This window comes from Cynocephalus volans, chromosome 10 (assembly GCF_027409185.1).
Source record: "Cynocephalus volans isolate mCynVol1 chromosome 10, mCynVol1.pri, whole genome shotgun sequence".
NCBI classification, from domain to species: domain Eukaryota; kingdom Metazoa; phylum Chordata; class Mammalia; order Dermoptera; family Cynocephalidae; genus Cynocephalus; species Cynocephalus volans.
This window is the reverse complement of record NC_084469.1, coordinates 19,667,736-19,688,074: the sequence shown is the minus strand read 5'-3', so window position 1 is coordinate 19,688,074 and position 20,339 is coordinate 19,667,736. Positions and strand designations below refer to the sequence as shown.

Here is a 20,339-nt window from a genome sequence, read left to right as displayed (position 1 = left end):
CTAGGAAACAGTTCTTTTCCTGCTCCACACTTCAAAGCTGTTGCCTGTAAATGAGGCAGCCTCTCCTGCTGGGGGGCAAAGTGGCGGTCACCCCCCACAACTGGCCAGCAGCAGCAGTCCTCCCTTAAGAGATGGCAAGAGGAAGGTCCACAAGTTTCCCGGCTGCCTGAGGCCCAGTGGCCATCTTTTCCACCTCAGCTACTCCGCGCCAGCCGCCGCAGCCGCCGCCATCTTGAAAAGCATAAGAATGCTTTTTAAAAAGTACTTTAATATAACACTTTTTATTAAGACGTTTCCCCTGTTTGCCAGATTAGGATTGTTGTTACATAAATGAGAAACTGAGCTCAGAAAAGGAAAGATTTCTGCAAGGTCACCTCGTGCCTTTGGCTGAGTAGAGAATTTTTAGTCTACCAGTGTGATTTTCATTCTAAGCTTTGAAGGTCTCACCTCCCCCCGCACCCCAAATCTACTCCATAAGATGTGGTCTGCTCATACATAGGGTAGGGCTAGCCTCCTTCAGTGTCATGGCTGGGTAAAAAACACCTCCTGCTGCAGAAATCATGTCTCCTCCCTGAGTTTCCCTTCGGTTTTGGCCCCATGGAGGAGAGATGTGACTTTTCATTGTGGCTCCAAACACCTGACAGGCTGCTGTGCTGTGGATACTTGTGAGTCAACTTAAATTGTTTTGTTTAAGAGACATGGGCAGACCACCTAGGCCCAAATCCTAGCTTTTTTAGCTTTGTGGCCTTGGGCAAGTTACTTTTTTGTGCTTCAGTTTTCTCATCTGTAAGATAATGATTTTTTAGGATTGTTGCCAGGATTAAATGAGATTAAGAAATACAGTACCAGCACATAGTAACATCTCAATGATAGCTCTTCTTATTTGATCAGACTAGGATGCCTCTTCTTTATTTAACTCTTTACATTAACATTTTTTAATTATAAAGTTCATTTTTAGGATTTCATGGGGTCTTTTTATTTTTGGTAGGAAGGTATGGGAGCAACCCACCTTTCTTCTCCCATTTCAACCTTTTCCTAAAGTAGAATTCTGGAAAAGAATGACTTTCCTCTTGGTAGCATATTCTTAAACACACTCACACACTCATACACACCCGACTTGCTTTCCTAAAAACCCTGAGGCCCTGCAATCTGGCTAGAGAAGAAAGAAAACCATCCTAAGATATTTAATTGTACAGGGAGCTTACAGGATTGATCGAGAGCTTAGCTTTTTACAATAGTCCAGTGAATAAGAAATGCTTCTGACAAACGATCAATGATAGGATAATCACTCTTTATCCCCCTCCTCATTCTTACCTTCTTTCTTTCAGGAGAACAGGGTTCAGAAGTCAAAAATCTTTATAGACGCCGCTTTTAAATTAAGCAGAAAATAGACATTGACATATTTGTTAATCTCCCCTAAATCATTACTGGGGCTGGCTACTTTGCTGTACAAGGAGAGGGGGGCCCTCAGTGTGCACACAAGGGTATATAACTAGCTTAAGAGCAGCCTTTTATTTTTTGGAAAATAAAAATTTTAAAGCCTTTTTTCCCCTAATACAAGCACACAAATTCTTGGCCTTCTCGTGTGCATTTTAAAACACATACATTCTCTACTTTTGTTTGTTTTTTCTTTGCTTTGATGCTTTTTTGAGGTGGGTCTTGAACTGTGATCAGAGGCATTACTGAAGGAATCATGGTCTTTCTAGTCTCAGGAGGGCCAGGGCATTACAGTTGTTTATTTCATTATTCTTTCAGAGCTCTACAATAGCTTGATTGGGTGAGTGAGACCTTTGTTAGCCCAGGAGCCAGCCTCCTCTGTTCCTCCAACTTGGTAAAGCCAAATCCTTGTTTCCAGAATGCTCTCCTCCTCAGCCCATAGCTCCTCCCATTTCTGTACCCCATGCTGAACCTTGTTCCTTCTTGCTCACAAAACAAACCAAATCACCAGCTGTTTCCCCTTCTGTGACCACTGCCAGGATATCTGCTTGGCCACCTTCAGTACCATTTAATGTGGAAGAGCACAGGCTTGGAGGCAGTCAGACCCAAGTGTAAATCCTGACTTTGCTACTTAAGAGCTGGATGCCATTGGGCAAGTCACTTTACAATTCAGAGCCTTGGTTTTCTTGTTTGTTAAATAGATACGCTGTCTGTAAGGTTGGGTTGTTATAAGGGCTAGAGATAATGTACACGAAGCAACGTAGAAAGCACTCAGTAACGTCGAGGGATTCAGCTTGGCAGCAGTTGTTCACAGTTGACCAGAATAGGTCTGAATTGTACGTGGTGACTTATGAGCTATGTGATCCTGAAAGATTCAAGTGCAATGCCTGGCACACAGTAAATGCTCAGTAAACGGTGTGTTGTATATGATCCACATATATGTATATAACAAGCACAAAGTTGGTTGTTTACCCAGAGGGAGAATGTTGTAAGGGTCTGGAACTCACTGTTCAGCCATGTCTATAGTCCTGCCATCCCTTGCCCTCTAGCAGGGCTGTGATTTTCCCTGTTTTTGTGTTAGTTCTTGATATCACAGTAACAGGAGAACCTACCCTCCAATCTTAGGCCTGCCTTAGAAATAGCATCTGACCTGTAGGATGGAAATTATTGTATACATTGTTACATTGTCCTGGTCTTAATTATGGAATGGGACCAAGATGGAACTTCAGCATTATCAGCCAGTCTGCCATCATCACTTAGCCTTTTCTGATTCTGCATTTTTGGCAAGAATACTGCAGGAGTGATGTTCTGTCCTTTTTAGGACATCATCTCAGGAGGCACATGATGTCAGTCCATTCTATTATTGGTGATGGTAATACTACTGAAGCACTCATCTTCTGCCCCAAATGAGCAAGAAGAGGCAGCATAACATAGTGCTCAAAAGCTTTGGGAGTCAAACTGCTGCATTCGAGTTCTGGCTCTGTTACTTTCTAGCTTTGTGACCTTTATAAGTTACATAAATTCTCAGTGCCTCAGTTTCCTCACCTGGAAGATGGGGATAATAATAACACCAACCTCATAAGGTTGTGGAGATTAAATGAATTAACAGGTATAAAACACTTAGAATGGCACCCAGTGCCCTATAAATATTAGTTTGATTATTGATTGTATGCATTGGATAGCTAGGAAAAACTATTCTTTTTCAGCTCAGCTAATTTTTTAAAAAACTTTTCATTTGATATAATTTTACAGAACATTTACAGGAATAATACAAACTTCTAATGGCTTTTTCTCAAATTCACCTGTTAACATCTTGTTCCATTTCTTTGTCATTTGTGCATGCTCACGTGCGTGCACGTACTCATGTTCCCTCTCACTCCACACAATTTTCTTTGAACCATCTGAGTAATCTGTAGACATCATGCTCCTTTATCCATAACTACTTATATGTGCTTCTAAGAATACAGACTCTCTCTTACCATAGTACATTTATCAAAATAGGGAATTATATCAAGGAGCTGTAAACATTGATACAATAGTATTGTCTCATCCATGATTCTCATTAACATGTTACCAAGTTTTCTAATGTCCTTTACAGCTTGTTAAGATCTAATCCCAGATCACACATTGCAATTCGTGTCACATATTTTTATTCTCCTTTAATCTGGAATGATTCTTTGGTCTTTCTTTGTCTTTCATGATTTTGATGTTTTTGAAAAGTACAGGCCACTTTTTTGCAGCATGTTCCTCAGTTTGGGTTTATCTTATATTTTCCCATGGTCAGATTCAGATTCTGCCTTTCGGGCAGGAATATTGCAGAAGCGATGTTCTATCCTTCTCAGGACATCATCTCAGGAGGCAAATGATGTTAGCTGTCCTATTATTGGTGATGGTAACTTAGATTACTTGTTTAAGGTTTTGTTCACTAGGTTAATATACTGTAAAGTTACCATTTTCCTTTTATAATTAATAAGTGATTTGTCAGGAGATACTTTGGGACTATGTGAATATCCTATTCCTCATCAAACTTTTACCCACTAGTTTTAGCATCCTTTGATGATTCTTGACAGAATCAATTATTGTCGTGGTTGTAAAATGGTGGCTTTCTAATTTTGTCATTCCTTCTATATTTATTGATTGTTATTCTGCTGGAAGAGAGAACATTCCTCTTCCCTTCTCATCCATTTAATTATATCAGGATAGACTCATAGATTCATATTTTATTCCATAAATATTCTATCTGATAATAAATATCAGTATTTATTTTGATGCTCAAATTGTCTGAGATTTGACCAGTGGAAATACCTTCAAACTAGCTCTTGTGTCCTTCTAACATGTCTTAATGATTTTTTGAGTGCTTCCTTGCTTTTTGTCACAACAATGTTCCAGGCTTTTCTTATATTTTCCCTGCCCCAGCCCCAGCCCTGGAATCAGCTATTTCTCCAGGAAGCCTTGGTTCCTTTCAGTGAAGAAGGAAAATGTTTGCTTCCCTATCAAGAGTGCTCTAAGAAAGGCTCATCTTAGAAGACACCAGCCAGCTCTCCTCCCATCAGTTCTACAGGCAGATCCACACTAGAATGAATGGGAGTCCATGTCATCCTGTAGTGGGAGGCCCAGAGTGACCATGCTGTTCACCTGTTTGGGAAGGAAGGCTGCTAAGGCATCTGGGGCCTAAAGTGGCAGATCCATGACTGCCTTCTACGTGAGATCCCAAGAAAAAATAGTCTTCAGCACCCTTCATCACACTTCTGAAATAGTGATGGATTTAAAAAAAGAAAAAAAAAGGTTGTAGTGGGCATCCAGAAAACTCATAGAAATGAAACTACATATTTGAGTTTCATCCCTGTCTGTTAACATGTGTTTATGTATAATACTTATGGCTCACTCAGAAGCCCAAGGCTATTTATGGCATATGATTCATAGTAGTATAAAAAACAAGGCCTGTTCCCAGACAGGCATGCTTGAAATAGACCTTTCTCTTCTGCATCCCATCACCTGTGCTCATGTATTTATTTGTCAGCTTTGGTGACAAAGCACTTCAGGTTGTCCCCAACACCAGGGGCTGTCACCTATTGCTCCTTCAGCTAAACTTACTCTTTACTAGGCAGTGAGCTAAATTTTCAGTATTGATTGCAGATCCCATTCTGAGAGCAATTAGGAAGAAAAGCACAACATAGCAACATCTCCACTGGGATGCTGTTGATGTGGGGGTGGGGAGGGAGTCCCTCCTCATTATAAGTAATTCCGAAGGGTCCTGTCTGTTGAGTGAAGGTATTGTGTGCTCATAATCTTGGTGATCCAAGCGGGATCTGTCAGCTGCCTTTCTCTTTTTTCCTGTTCCTTCTCTTTTAGCCCAAGAACTAGAATGTCTTTGTCACTCTGGTCCTTTGGTCAGGGGTTGGCTCTGGCAGTAGCAGCCCAGGTGGGAGACCAAGGGTAATCAATTGAGCTGATATGAGACACATGAATCTGGCTCTAATTAGATTGGATTCTACTAATTTGAGGTTAAAAGTATCCAAACCTGAGATCAGAAGCTGTGAAGTTACTGTGGCTTGCAACTTTAGGAGTTATTCAGATCCTTACCAAGTTTGGCAGGTGGCTGGCATGGACGTGGGGAAACAAGAGCTGCTGGTTTGTGCTTGGAACGTAGGGGATGCTTTCTCCCCACATCCCACACTCTAATGCTGGTTAGCAGGAATGGGCATCATGTCTGCATGCCAGCCTTGGCGTCTCATAGGGAAGGAAGAGCCTGGCTGTTAGTTGGCAAGATGATAAGAGATGCAGACCTCTAGGTGATTGTTTGCATCTGCTCAGGGAGAGGCCTGGGGAGAGGGCTGCCATTGCTGCTTCCACACTTGTGACCTCCACGGGGAATAGAGCACAGGTGAGCTCCGTGTGGCATCTCATAGAATTCTGTCACTCAGCAAAGAGGTAGTGGAGACACTGGAGAGCTAGGCCCTAGAGGGAAGGGGGCAGGTGAGATTGGGCTTCCTGTGACTGTGGCCACTTCTGTGCAGAGAGATGCCTGGTCACCACAGAGTGTAACAGGCAGGTTTATCTAATTGCAGGCACTCCAGAGCTAAGCTCAGCTGAGCGGAAGGAGCTGGAGAACAAGTTGAAGGAGCGGGAGGAATTCCTAATTCCCATTTACCACCAGGTAGCTGTGCAGTTTGCTGACTTGCATGACACCCCAGGCCGGATGCAGGAGAAGGGTGTTATTAACGTAAGTACAATGGTCACCACTTCTCCTGACTTGTCAGAGACCCACAAGCAAGTGTGTGTGTGTCATGCACATAGGAAGGCTCACAAGCAGGGAGCTGTGAGGGGCCAGATTAAAACAGCTTATACAGGCCAAACCATTTTCAATTTTGTTTTAAGAGACTTTTCCCTTTTTCTATATCCATTATTGTCCTAAACCAACATATGATTTAGGTTTTCATGGACCCCCTCATGGGGTAAGCTCCATTTTACCAGTGGGAAAATGAGTCACATGTGCCTTCATTGGTGACAGCTGCCCAGGTGGTCCTTGGGCTATAGATTACTACAGTGTCTAAGTCACAGCAGCAGCTAACTCACATTTGATCTGCATGCAAGTTGTTTGTGCCGTCTACTCAAAACCACTTGCTCCCTCTGGTTATCTGGGAATTCACAGATACCTCCCCAGAACATCTCAGCCCTGTGTGGGGTTAGCATTAGCCAGGCCCATGGCTGTGCATGTTGCTGCAGCCAGCAGGGCATATGGGCTGGGGTGACTAAGCTTATTTTTGTAGGACATACTGGATTGGAAAACATCCCGAACCTTCTTCTACTGGCGGCTGAGGCGTCTCCTGCTGGAGGACCTGGTCAAGAAGAAAATCCACAATGCAAACCCCGAGCTGACTGATGGCCAGATCCAGGCCATGTTAAGGCGCTGGTTTGTGGAAGTGGAAGGAACGGTGAAGGTAGGTGGTGCACCTGTGTGCTGTGCTCACCCCCACCCGAGGGTTGCGAGACTTGTCGTCTAAGAATCCACAGGCCCCCAAGGGCAGAAGTGAAGGGAAACATCAAGGTCTAAGCCCTATTTCCTGTCCCCCTCCTCCCCCCTCCACAGCAACATGTCATGGCATCTCATCAGAAGAGGTGGTAAGGCATATTTTGCAGCTCGTGATCATTCAGCATACATTTTGGAATAGTTACTACATACCAGACACTGCATAAGGCCCTGGGGACATGGCAGTGACAGATACAGATGTGGTTCCTGTCCACACAGAGTTCACCATCTAGAGAGGAAGACAGATGTCATGCACAACAATGAGGCCATTGTCAAACTCAGCAAAGAACATAGCACAGAGGGAGGACACCCAGCCCCCTCTTTGGGAAGGGGGAGAGAGTCTAGGAAGATTTCTGGGGGAAGTGATACCTCAGTAGAGACTTGAAGATAAAGTAGGAATGAACCAGAGGGCAAGGTTAGATTGCGAGAAGTGGGGGGGGGGGGGTGCAGGTGGTTATGTTCCAGGTGGAAGGAATAGCATGTTCCAAGGCATGATAACAAGAGTAGCATGCATCCAAAGAACTGCAAATATTTTGGGATGGCTTAAAGACTGGGGACCAGGTAAGAAGATAGGGGCGGGGGCCTAGTCATGCAAGGCCAGGTAAGCTGTGTGAAGGAGTTTTGACTTTGTCCTGAGACCTGTGGGAAGCCACTAAGGTATTTTAAACAGCAGAATGACATACTCTGCTTTCTGTTTTAGAAAGACCACTCAGGGGGCTGTGTGGAGGATGGAATTGAAGGGGGCGGGAGCAGGAAGCCTAATAGGACCTGATAGTAATGTAAGCAGGAGATTCTATGAATACAACTAAAAATCTGATTTCAAATCAGAGCTGGAAGGAAATGTCCACCCTGCACACAGGGAGCTATGAATCCCAACATCTTCTCAGGGTGATCTCATGGAGAGTGCACATGACTTAGAGCAGTGACCCCACTGAGATGGTGTCCCCAGTACTCTTGCCCCAGGGTTGAGGGATGGGGCAGGTCTGAGGCCAGAATGACATAGCAAGGGCACCAGCATTTGCCCCTGGAATAGCGGGCTGCACATGGCAATCCACAGAGGATGGAGGAAAAAGTTAGAACTTTTATTTCTATTTACTTTTACTAAGGAAAAGAAATTAACCTTTACTAGTAGTTAGTATACGGATTAAATCATATATGTCAACATACACCTCACTTTATCAGAATACTGGTAGTATATGCTCAAAATACATTGTCTATCTGGGGCTGCCTGGTTAAGTCACTCAGTAGAACATGGTGCTGATAACACCAAGGTCAAGGGTTCAGATCCCCATACCTGCCAGCTGCCAAAAAATAAATTTTAAAAATTTGTGTGTCACTCAGCTGTGTGATTAAAATTATTTGGTGACTACTGATTAGAATATTGATGGATGGTTGGTGGTGGCTTAAAGGGTCCTGGCCCTTGAAGAGGGCACTCCACCCTCTTCACCTGAAAAGTATTGCCCGAAGTCTCTGCTAATCATTCTTAGGGAGGAACTCCAAGATTTGCTATCACTTTTTAAGCCAGTGAATTGGTGTGCTTCTGAGACTCACCTTTGTGTTAAGTCTGCCCATTTCTTTACGACTGAAAAGCCTCTTTGGATAAATATTTCAGATATGCAGTGGGGGAGCACAGCCTTTTCTGACATTTGGTTCAGGTTAAGGTCAGTCTGTGGCATCATAATAGAGTGAGACAATTTTGTCAGTGGCTACTAGCAGCTTCTAGTGGAAGTTGGCATTGAAAGTCATGCAAGTGTAAAATAAGAGGTTGTTCTGCAGTTAAGAGTGGCTGGCTAGGTAAATGGGGGAGAGAGAGAGAGAGAGAGAGAATGTGTGTGTGTGTGTGGGTGTGTGGGTGGGTGGGTGTGGGTGTGGGTGTGGCCATGAGAGGCCTGCACTGCCTGCCTACCACATTAGCTGTTAATGGACGTGCACGGCCTCAGTAGGCACAAGGATGAGGAGAAGGAATAGCTTCCCTCCAAGCATGAAGTGGGTAGATAGGCCCTCTCCTTGCCACTCAGCATCCTACTACCATAGGGACAGTGTTTCTGAAAAAATAGGTCATTGCCATCTCTTATCAATGGAGAGAACAGCTGACTCTGTGCACAGCCTCCTGGCTAGAACTCAAGTGCGGAAGACAACCCCAGCCCCCCAGCTCAGGAGGAGGCTGCCTGAGGCACTGGGAGCCAACTGTACCCAAGAATTGAGGCTGTTTCCCTTGCCTCCACCAACAAAAGATGCATTCTCCTGAGCGCTCTATAAGAGGACAGCCGAGAAGAGAAATAAGGATGGGTGATCCTACGATGTCAGGGCATGTGGCTTTGAAATCTCCTTATATTCTGCAGGCTCAGCAGGACCTGGTTTAGTATGGGTGGGTGATAAAAATCTGCAGCGCCCTTGAGAGAAGAAAGTGTTGCAGTGTTCAAAAGCTGCCTAAGCTGCCTCTGAAGGGCTGAGGTAGACTCTGCTTGGTGTCTGCAAATGGCTTAAACCACCTTTTTCTTCTTTTGGTTCTTCAAACAGTGATAGATATTGTGTGCTGTGTCTCTCAAGTGCAAAGAATGGCTGAGTCTAGACCCTGGCTTTGCACCAAGAAGTGACCCTCTAATCCCTATTGTGGTTACTGGTAAGGAAAGACATTTAGTGATAGGCATCTATTAGCCATGCTGTGTGTTCTTTTTTTCCAGAGAATTTGTATTCTTAATCTTAATCCTGAAAAAAGAGATTCCAGGGCAGAGAATTGAAGACACTGTGATGTTATACAACTGAGCAGTGTAATTCTTTTGTTTCCCTTAGAGGTAACTGTTACCATGAGTTATAGGATTCTGTTTGAATCCACTGGGATAGTCCTACTATAAGAAATAGTAGGGTTTATGGTTCATAGTTTCACTGCAGGCAGAAGCAAAGCATTACTGCAGTTCCCTGGAAAAAAAAAACAAGAACTGTGGTTTAAATTGGGTCCTAAGAACATGGCACACATTTGTTTCATGGGCATGTTTTCTGTCTTGATTCTTGGATTTACAATTTGAGGTATGTGGTTTTTTTCAAACAGGCTGATAGATTTTTTTTCCCCCAAACCCCATCAGTAGAAATTGAGATTAGGACTCTGCATGGAACAATGAGAAGAATGTGAGTTTTGGAATGTCACAAACTTCTGGAATCCCGGCTTTGCCATTACAGCTTGGGCATATTATCTAAGCCTCTATTTCCTTTTGTGTGCAGTGGGGGTGATGTTTATGTCAAAGGGTTTAGTGAGTTTTAAATAACATAAGTATGGAGCATGGTATCTGGCATGCAGTAGACATTCAAAATAGCTAGTTTCTTCCTCCCTCAGAACAGCATGTTAGAAGGTAACAAATAACAACATAGACTAAGAGTTAAAGATGTGTAATGTAATGATCTTGACAGAAAAGGGGGGGGGGTGGGCTTCTGAGAACCGTTAATGCTCCATCAACGTTCTTTCGTTTGCTCTAATATATCCACAGCCTAATGCCATAATGAGATATTATTGCACAGGTAGCTACCAACTCACTCTTATTCTGGATTTCAAAGGAAATGAATGCTCAGTGGAGTTCCTTGTGAGGATAATAAAGAAAAAAGCACTGTTAATAAGGTCACTTTATTTCCACTGGCCTCAAGCTACCCGTGGATAAGTCTCATGCACCAAACTTCTGAGACAGGGTAGCTCTCAGGAAATGGGGGTCCAGTGGGCCACCCTAGCCACGTGGCCTTTTGCTACTGTGCTCCAAAGCCTCTGGGGAAAAAAAAAGTCACATTGTTTCCTGAGCTTCTATTGGGTAGGTCTTAGTCTTGTAAGTGTAGGTAGTCAGGGCTACATCTGGTTGTGCCCTGGTCACTCCCTGCCCCTGCCATACCATTGCCTAAGGAGGGCTTAACAGCCCTCCCATTTGTTAGAAATGAAACTTTACAAACAGGTCATTTAGATTTTGTAAGATAGACTAATTACTACGTACAATTAGTGAGGCTAAGTAGTGCCTGAGATACTTATCTGCTGATTCAGGGAGAAAGTGTCCGTTGAACATTTATTGTAGGGCAGGCCTCTGTAGTGATGTTTAATTATTGATATTTTATTAGTATTAAAATGCTCTTATTGGGATGAGTGTCATGCAGGTGACATATGGGCCCAGGCTTATCATGTGGTTAATAGCCCAGCATTTCATGCTTGTTTAAAATCCACACTGAGGGCTGGCCCTTGGCTCACTTGGGAGAGTGTGGTGCTGACAACACCAAGTCAAGGGTTAAGATCCCCTTACCTGTCATCTTTAAAAAAATAATAATAATAAAATAAAATCCACACTGGAATACTGGGAATGATCAGCCATATTTTCATAATTTTAAGAAGGGAAATTATAATGGTTTTATCCTTGGGAATAAGATTGGCCTGTTCTTCTGGATGGCTGGAATGATGAGTCTTACAACTCTGTTCTGAGAGGGCAAACAAGGAACTGTAGACTCATAAACCCAGTGAAAGGGAGCTTGCTTTTCCCAGGTGGAACCAGTTAGCTCACCACAGTGTATTAAGCCCTCCCAAGTCTGTTGAGAAAAAGCAGTGCACTATGGGTGCACACTTATTTTTGCTAAAAATGCGATTGATTAGGACTTGCAACCCCTTTGCCTTTATGTACTCTGGGCTGTGAGCCACACTTTATTGGGTCTTGGCTTCCAGTGATTGGTGGTTGTCCTCCAGTTGTTGTACTTTTAGTAAACAGCAGATCTTTTATACATGTATGGGCCTATATTTTCAAGCAGCTGTAAACTTGGAATGTGTCACTCTAATCCTCTCTGGGAACTTCTTAAAATGTTTAATTTAAACACCTAGTCTATTCTGTGGCTGCAGGAGGGGAAGGCAGAAGAGTGTTCTCTAGAGGGCGGCCAGCTCTCCATTGCAGCATCTGAGCATCTTTAGAAGCAGGCATCTCGTTAGCTAATACATTACACCAATCAAGGAGAGTTATCTTAAGCCACAATTAATCTGCTCCCTGGCATATGTTGATAGGAAAGCATCATGCTGTTTCTTAATTAAAAGCAAACGGATTAAAAATGATTAATAAGAGTATTAAATATTCTCCTAAACTAAAGGCTTTGGGATTCTTGGGTAAATTTTTTTCCCCCATTCTGTAAACCAAGAAGCATTCATTATTTCATTTTTCCTCCCCACAGATCTTCCTAAGTAGGGGAATGTGTACAGGTACTCAAACCGTGGAGCAGAAGTCAGTTACCATTGATGGAAATGGAAGCGTGGAAGTTTAGGTGGCCATGGTTAGGAGTCCAGGGTATCCATCCTTATGTGGGGTCTGGAGCAAGCTGGGATGCCAAAGCGAATGCACCCAGCCACAAGATGGGAAAACACCGCCGCCCAGCCCCGTCAGCGGGAACTGATGTTGGTAGTCCTGACCAAGGCACTGACAGGTGGAAAGGCCCACTCAGGTCCACACTGTCCTGGCCACACCACTCTAGCTGCAGAGATCTGATGTTTTTATCAGTGATTACAGAGGTGGGCAAATTTGGAGCCAGAAAAAGAAATGGACAGAGAACTAAAGGCACATTGCTGATCCTTAATCCTGGGAATTCTCAATCCTTCAAATGTAAAGGACTCCTTGAGAATTTTTAGAAATATAGAAATCAGTGAAATGACATATAATAACTAGTCACAGGTAACTAACTCACCAGCAAAGTTAGGGATGGGAAGTGAGAGTTTGAAGACAAACAATTATTTTTAAAGGGATGAAAAAAAAGTTAGAAAACAGCCCTGTGCTCAGTTTCTTACTGCTTGATGCCTCTTGAAGGGTGTGATGAAGACATTTCCTCTGTGCCTTTGCAGGCCCTGTAGTTAGAGCTGTGGCTTTTGAGCCATTGCTTGTATACAGGTTTCCTATAGCCACATCTCAAGCCTCAGAGAGTCCCTAATGCACCCTCTTATTAAATTACAGTGCCAAACTCATTGTCATTCTGACTTTGACTTCGTTAGTGATAACCGAGAAGGATAGTGCACCTTTAAATGACGAGCTTTGTGTTTAATTACCCAAACAAAATGACATAAATATGAATGAGCCCTAATGGTGGTACTTGGTTTTCCGGAAACCATTAACAAAACGATTCCTAAATGATTTGTAAAGAAAATAAGAGAAGAGAGCAAGGAGAAGGCTATTAGGCTTCTAACACACTCCTGAATTATTATGTAGTCAACTACCTAGGAAATACTCAGCTAAATGATCTTGAAAAAAAGGAGGCGAGAGGTGGTTTGTTGAGACTTTCTGGGTTATAGACATCTTGACCCTTTTGAATACTCTCATAGATAATAAAATGGAGGTTAGATTTCCAACCTGGTGGCTCTGCCCTAGCAACAAGACTTCCCTCACATCAGTCCCCACCCTCACATCAGTCCCCACTCCATGCCTCGTTGGAAGACAGTGGGCTTTATCTCAGGAGACTTCCATGACCAGAGGGTAGAGGCCCAGTCTAGGACCTCATCTGCCAGCCTCACTGGAACTAGACTTGCACTTTAGGAACTGTGTCTCAGTTCCTCCAAAAGCAAAACAACAAATACAGCACCTTTCCTCCTCATTCACACTTTCCTAAGTAATTTGGGCTTTAAACTCTCTCTCAAATCTGTCAGGTTCTTGAATTCTCTTAGCCTTTGTCAACTAGGTAGATCCCTAGAGTCTGACAAGACAGAGTTAGAGGTGAGCACTGCCACCCTCGGGAGAGCCCAAGTGGAAGCTTTGAGTATGCAAAAGGAGGAAAGGGAGACTGAGGCAGCTCCTGTCTGGAGGCCTGTTTCCTCCTACTATTACAACACCAACAGTAAAGGAGAGTTGTGAATAATATTTTTATGTTGAACAAGCTTTTGGAGTAAGCTTTCCAGATACTGAACCATCAGGGTACCCAGGCTGGCCTGACAAGAGTCATCTGTTTGCAGGCCTATGTTTGGGACAATAATAAGGATCTGGTGGAGTGGCTGGAGAAACAGCTGACAGAAGAAGATGGAGTTCGCTCAGTCATAGAGGAAAACATCAAATGTATCAGCAGAGACTACGTCCTCAAGCAGATCCGCAGGTGAGCAAGCCCAGCAGCAGGAAACTCCTCTAGAGAAGTGGGGCTTAGTTCTTTGGAGTAGAAATTTCGAACAAATAATGAGATGATGATGCCTTACGATCTTTGTGGTCTCTTGCTGTTTGATACTGCTGTAGGTGACCCACCGGTGCAAATATAACCTAGCAGCACAATTCTTTCTCAGCTGCTAGTCCCCAGGGGTGCTTAGTAATCTCAGCTAGTGAAGGCTTAGTTCATTGTGCCTACTTGTCATCTCTGAATGCTGATACTCAAACTGGATGGACAATTTGGGGAGGAAAGCTGATGGTGTGGCAGTCAAGTGTCAGCTGTATTTTTAGAGGCTTCAGTCTTCTCCATAAGAGGGGTGGTGGAGACTGCTGGAGCATTTTAATAAAATTATTTGAAAACATTTCACTTAAAAGTTGTAAAACTAAAACCAGTACAAAGGACACCCCTTATATGAGGGTACTTCAGAAAGTTCATGGGAAGATTTGTATTATCTTTCAACTCTATTTTCCACAAACTTTTTGAAGTACGCTTGTATATCTGTACCCAGATTTACCTGTTATTTACATTTTACCCCATTTGCTTTATCATTTCTGAGTGCGCTTGCTCTCTCTCCTATATATGTTTTTTCCTTTTTCTAAACCATTTAAGGGATAAGTTACATATATCATGGTGCTTTACCCCTAAATACTTCACGCATTTGCTAAGAATACGGATATTCTCTTACATAGTAAAATGATCAACTTTAGTAAATTTGACATTGATTAAAAACTTTTATCTGAAATCTACTACTCATAGAACATTGCTCATTTTGAGTTTGATGTTTCCTCATGATTACATTTAGGTTATGCATTTTGGCCAGAATATTGCATATGTGATGATGTGGCTGTCACAGGGTACCACATCTGGAGGCACATGATGTTCATCTGCCCCTGATGTTAATTCCCATCACCTGATCCAGATGTTACTCGATTTCTCCACTGTATAATTACTGATCCCCTCCCTTGCACCTAATAACTAGTTAGTATGTGGGAAAACACTTTAAGGCCATGCAAATATCTTGCTCCTCATCAAAACTTCCCCCTAGATTTAGCATACACTAATGATTCTTGCCTATCCAGTCTTTACAATGAAGTTGCAAAATAACTTTCCAACTCCAACACATCCACCACAATTATCATCCACTCACCATTCAAATTCTATTGTAAGCAAAAGTCTTCTCCCCTCCCCTGTTCATTTATATATTCTTAGCATAGACTAGTGAAAATTTTTTTTCATTAATTTATAATTCATTACTCATTTCAATGCCCAAATTGTCCCAGATGTCCCCATCATTTTTGCTCAGGGTTATTTATTTTCTGGCAGTTGTCTGGAAAGAGGATCTGCACCATGCTGTTTTAGATTTTTTTTTTTTAAATTTCTTCTTTACTTTGACAGCAAAATGTTTCACGTTCATCTTGTATGAGGATACTTCAAAAAGTTCTTGGAAAAACAGAATTAAAAAATAATACAAATTTCCAAGAACTTTTGAAGTACGCTCTATTTGGCTGCTGGGGACATTTTTAATGTAGGAAAACAGCTCAGGTGAGGCGATGACTAAAGCATCTGCGGTGGACTGTGTTAGCATGTTTATTCAAGCTGTTAGCGATTCTCAAGCTGCCCTGATGTAGAACTTCTGCCTCCATCCCTGATCTTCCTCTCCAGTTTGGTACAGGCTAATCCAGAGGTTGCCATGGATTCCATCATTCACATGACCCAGCACATCTCACCCACTCAGCGAGCAGAAGTTGTACGGATCCTCTCCACAATGGATTCCCCTTCAACATAGGAATGGCTTCCTGGCCATCCCTGCCCTGTCTCTGGAGAAAAGGACTAGAACTGCCTTTTACAACTGAAACCACTGTAATCAGAAGGCACGGGAGACCCAGCACTGGAGTCAAAGTGGCATTTTGCTTCTCTTCGAGTGTTTCAGGTTGTGTATGACATCCTGGGATATAGGATCACAAAGCTCCCACTGGTCACACCCATCCCATTCAGTATTTATTACCCTGGCTGTGAGTACAGTCCCCTCTCCCTGCAGAGGACTGAAACCAATGAAGGGTACAAGCATGTACCATGAGGTCTTAGTACACAAAAGGAGGGCTGCCCTTCCTGTCCTGACAGTCCCTTGGCCCCAGCACAGGGAACTGTGAGGAGCTGCCAGGCAGCCCCCTCACCCTGGCCCCATGAGCCGCAGCCACAGGCAGCAGAGGAGGGCTGAGGTCTTGGGAGAGGAGGAAGCCTCAAGTCCGTTGTTTATTACCCCCACATTCAGTGTAGCACACAGTAGGCACTGGAGAGGAGTCATTCCCAGGTTAACCACACTGAGGTACCTGTTTATGAAGAAAAATTAGGGCATGAAATCTACCGCAAACTCCATGGGAACTTAAAGATGGGGTCAAAACCATGACTCAAGAAGCAGAGAAAGAAATAGATCAAGGTATTATTCTTGATTTAAGGGTCTCAATCTTGAGTTAAATTCTCTTAGAACAAATGGAAAGATAGTTGACCTACCACCATCCTACATATCACTGCTCAACTAGCTGTTACACCTCGCTGGGAGCTACAAGGCCTGACTGTGAGGCCCCAGCCGTCAGCCAGGGCTCCCACAGGCAGTGCTATAGGCTGAGTTGGCAGGGGAGCAGCCAAAGGAAAATGCCCTTTCTGTCACCGATGGAAACTAATTACTCATGCCATAGGGTGAGTGCGCCAGATAGTCTCTCTCTTTTGGACTCAGAAGGTTGTTGTTATGAAGCCTGGAGCTTTGATAGTCACAAGAGGTTAATAGTGCCTACAGTCACTCGTCCCTATTTCCAGAGCAACTCTCCTAACGGCTGACATTCCTACTCCCCTTGGGTCTTGTCTCTTCCCCAGAATGTACATAGGCAACAGGTATAGCAGGTCTCCCTGCAGCTGCTGAAAGGACCCTGGTGACAGCTGTGCTGTCAGCACCAGAAACTGGCCCTCCTGGGTGGGGAGGCTTGCAGGGAACACAGAATCCACATGACCTTAAGATTCTTCACAACTCAGTCATGGTGCTGCTGTCTACCAGGCTTACTGGTCCCTTCCGGCCAGCAGCAGGGGCCTCCTCAGGGGTGGTGGAGAGCATTTATATTCAACAACTAGTCTATTCAAGAAAAAAGCTTACTGGTTCCCCCATTGGTATTCCTAAAGCAAGAGTGGCAGGTGATCGGGTAAGAAAGCATCCGGCTCCTGCAGTGCAGTAATTGCATTTGTCACTGACGACCAAGGAGGAAATCACTAAAATATTTTAGGAGTAGTGGTATGAATACTTTTGTATAGCTACAGTTTTGAGCCTTAACCCTACAGTTCACATACAAGAAAGAGCTCCATCTACCCTTCTTCAGGACCTATTTGTTCAGATGGACTGGCTGGACTTCCCAACAGTTCCAGATCACAGATGGGAACTATACAGCTGGATACGTAGCCAACTGTCCCCAGGAGTCAGCACCTCAGCCAGGCTGCCCTGGTGGAAGGTGCAGGTGTTTAGCACCTTCAAAGAAGGGCATAAAAAAGGTGGGGAACAATTCTCAGTCCAGGAAGAAGACCAGAACGAAGTCCACGGTTACTGTGTATTTGCCTACCTAGTAAGAACTGGATTCATCTTTGACCAGAATATTCCTCTATACTTTTCTGCAATAAATCAAATCCCACACATCTAACAGGTAGTATGAAGTCCTATACTCCCCAGGAGACCTGTCCTGGCATCTCTTCAGAGGCACGGTGGGTTACGCTCCCATCTCCCCACCAAATTATAACACAAAGGAACACTTTTCCCCTCTAGAACCCTGTAATGCCTATTCCCCCATCCCCAGAGCTCCTCACTTCAGGTCTTACCCTGGATGGGGATTTTTCATATAGAAAAGTCAGAAAAAGCCACAGAATGTGTTCAATCTGATATTCCCCCAACCCATTACACATGCAAGGTTACTGAGGCAGGAGAAGTGTAAACATCATATTGACTAGGACTTGCTGAACTGAGATTGCCATATTATCTGTTCACTTTGCTCACAAAGCAGCCTTCACTTGTCTCAGTGAGAATTTGATGGACACATCCCCTGATGAGCAAGGAGCTTCAGTCAGGTGCACTTTTCACATTTTGTTGAAATAAACCTCCACATTTGTAGAAGAGTCACAGTTTGTCATTTCAATCCATGCCCAGTCACCTCATCTCTTGTTCCACTTTCAGCAGGGGGACAAGGTCTCCATGGTGGGTGAGCCCTCCATGGCCCTGCAACACCTAACCCACTCTTTGCCTCCTGAACATGCAGAAGAATGAACAGGCAGCCAGTAAAAAGCTGGCCTCGGACAGCCCTATACTGTTGGCCGAATCAAGGTAAAATTCTGCAGGGCTATCAACCTTCTGGAGCCTCCATAGCTCAGATTCAGTTCTTTAGTTCCTGTTGTGTTTTTCAGGATGGGAAATACCACCTGCTGATAGGAGCTGGATGGGGGTCCTGGTGGGATGTCCCCCAGAAGAGAATGGGTTTAGGGCAGGGACAAGAAAGGCCACAGGAGGGTGGAAGGGGGTGGGAAAGGCCATAGGGAAGAAGGAACTCAGGGATGGGAGTGCTGAGCAGAACCTATTTAGTGAAGATAACAGCTCCAAGAGCCCACCTCCCAGCTCTGAGAAAAGCCACCCAAAAGCCTTAGTCTAGTCTCTCAGAAGTCCCCTTCCCTGCATGCAGGATGTTGAGTGTTCTCATATACTCAGTGTTAACAGTGGGGGCACATGGCCATTGTAGAGATTTTTAGGGAGAGGTTTTATGGTTTTTTTTTTTTTTTTTTTTTTTTTTTTGTGTGTGTGTGTGTGTGTGTGTGTGTGTGAGAGAGAGAGAGAGAGAGAGAGAGAGCACATGCGTGCACCCAAGTTTTATGTATTAGAAACTTGAACATTTTTTAAATTTAGCTACTCAATGGAATTTGAACTCTGGGCACAAAAGGCAGTGGGGGCAGGAAATTCATGATTGTGAGCCTTCAACCCTCTGTCTTAGTTTCTCTCTCTGAAAAAGCTCTGTATGAATCCACGTAGTTGCAGCAGGAATGAGCACCAATCCCTGAACAAAGGTACAGGCCACAAGAAAGCTGGGAAGGGAATTACTGGCCTTAGCTGATTATTAAACTCAATGTTGTCTGTCTCTTTGGGATGTGTGGCAAGGCAAAGGGTGGCTTTTGCTAAAATGAAATACATTTTTTAAGTTAAAAAAATATCACTTTGAATCATTGTAAGCCATATGTTCTAGAAAGGGGTATAAGAAGGAAGATACAGGATCAGTGGGAAACTTGCTCCTCTGTCTCCAGCTACTGCACTTTATGGGCAGGGAATCCTGGTTGCATAGAGGCCTCAGCTCTCTTCCCTCCTCTCTAAGCAGGCAGGTAAGAACAGGTCCCAAGATGTGACTTAGGGCATCCCTACTTGAAGCCAGCATCTATTGATGGATCTGGGAAAATTTGGCAAGATTAATGGGGAAAGATTCTACTTCAGCCCCTGGGAATTTGCCTGTTGCATACAGAGCTTTCTTCTGCTGGAGAGTGATACCCTTCAGTCTCTTTCATGAAAGAAAATGTAAAGCCTCCGTTGGTATTACCTTGGAGTAATAAGGAGAAGACCAAACAGTGAGGGTTCTGTGATCTAGTCCTACCTAGGCCCACGTCTATTTTCCCACCTGAAAAATGAGAACAGTGATAAATGCTGATGTGAATGCCTACCAGACATCCAGGGAAGATCTTTGCTGCACTCCTCCTGGTGTACAGGCTAGTAAGCCCAGGCCACCCACAGAAGGCACAGAAATAATAATGGGTCACTATCGTCTGCTTTCACTGCTTCAGCTATCCTGTGTGTGCCTGAGTCAGGCAGCAAAGGCTCACTATGCCCTTGTCTTTGTGCTGACTCCAGTTTAACTAACCCAGGAAGTGTAGTACTGGTTACCTCATGCTGGCCAGAAGCCCTAATGGGCAGTTAGTAAGAAATAATATGACATCTTCATAAATGTAGTATTTTGGTAAGCAAAATCTTACAAACATAGAATTCCCTGTGGTTGGTGGAAGGGCAAAATGATAATGGAGACTCAGACCTGAGAAGACCTGGAACCACACAGTGGGCTCAGCCCATTAGGAACTGTAAGGAGATGGGACAGTGGAGATGAGCTAGGGCATGGAGGGGGTTGAGCTGGGTCTAATACCAAACATTTCAGTTTGATGGTTGGCCTAGAATAGGCAGGAAGGACAGGGTGAA

At 43.9% G+C, this 20,339-nt stretch overlaps 1 protein-coding gene across 9 annotated transcripts in view; it reads left to right on the top strand.

Annotated features, from left to right (window-relative positions):
- Positions 1 to 18,235, top strand: part of ACACA (acetyl-CoA carboxylase alpha) — a 293,591-nt gene extending 275,356 nt beyond the window's left edge. For 8 of the 9 annotated variants that reach the window (XM_063112234.1, XM_063112233.1, XM_063112232.1 and 5 more), the window contains 4 exons: positions 6,006 to 6,160; positions 6,708 to 6,878; positions 13,905 to 14,041; positions 15,749 to 18,235. In XM_063112234.1, the coding sequence (XP_062968304.1) occupies positions 6,006 to 6,160; positions 6,708 to 6,878; positions 13,905 to 14,041; positions 15,749 to 15,872 (587 nt within the window). In that variant the 3' untranslated portion in view covers positions 15,873 to 18,235. Of the gene's footprint in view, positions 1 to 6,005; positions 6,161 to 6,707; positions 6,879 to 9,487; positions 9,564 to 13,904; positions 14,042 to 15,748 lie in introns of those variants that run through there. The other variant, XM_063112240.1, reaches the window with a different exon arrangement.
- Positions 18,236 to 20,339: the final 2,104 nt, after the last annotated feature.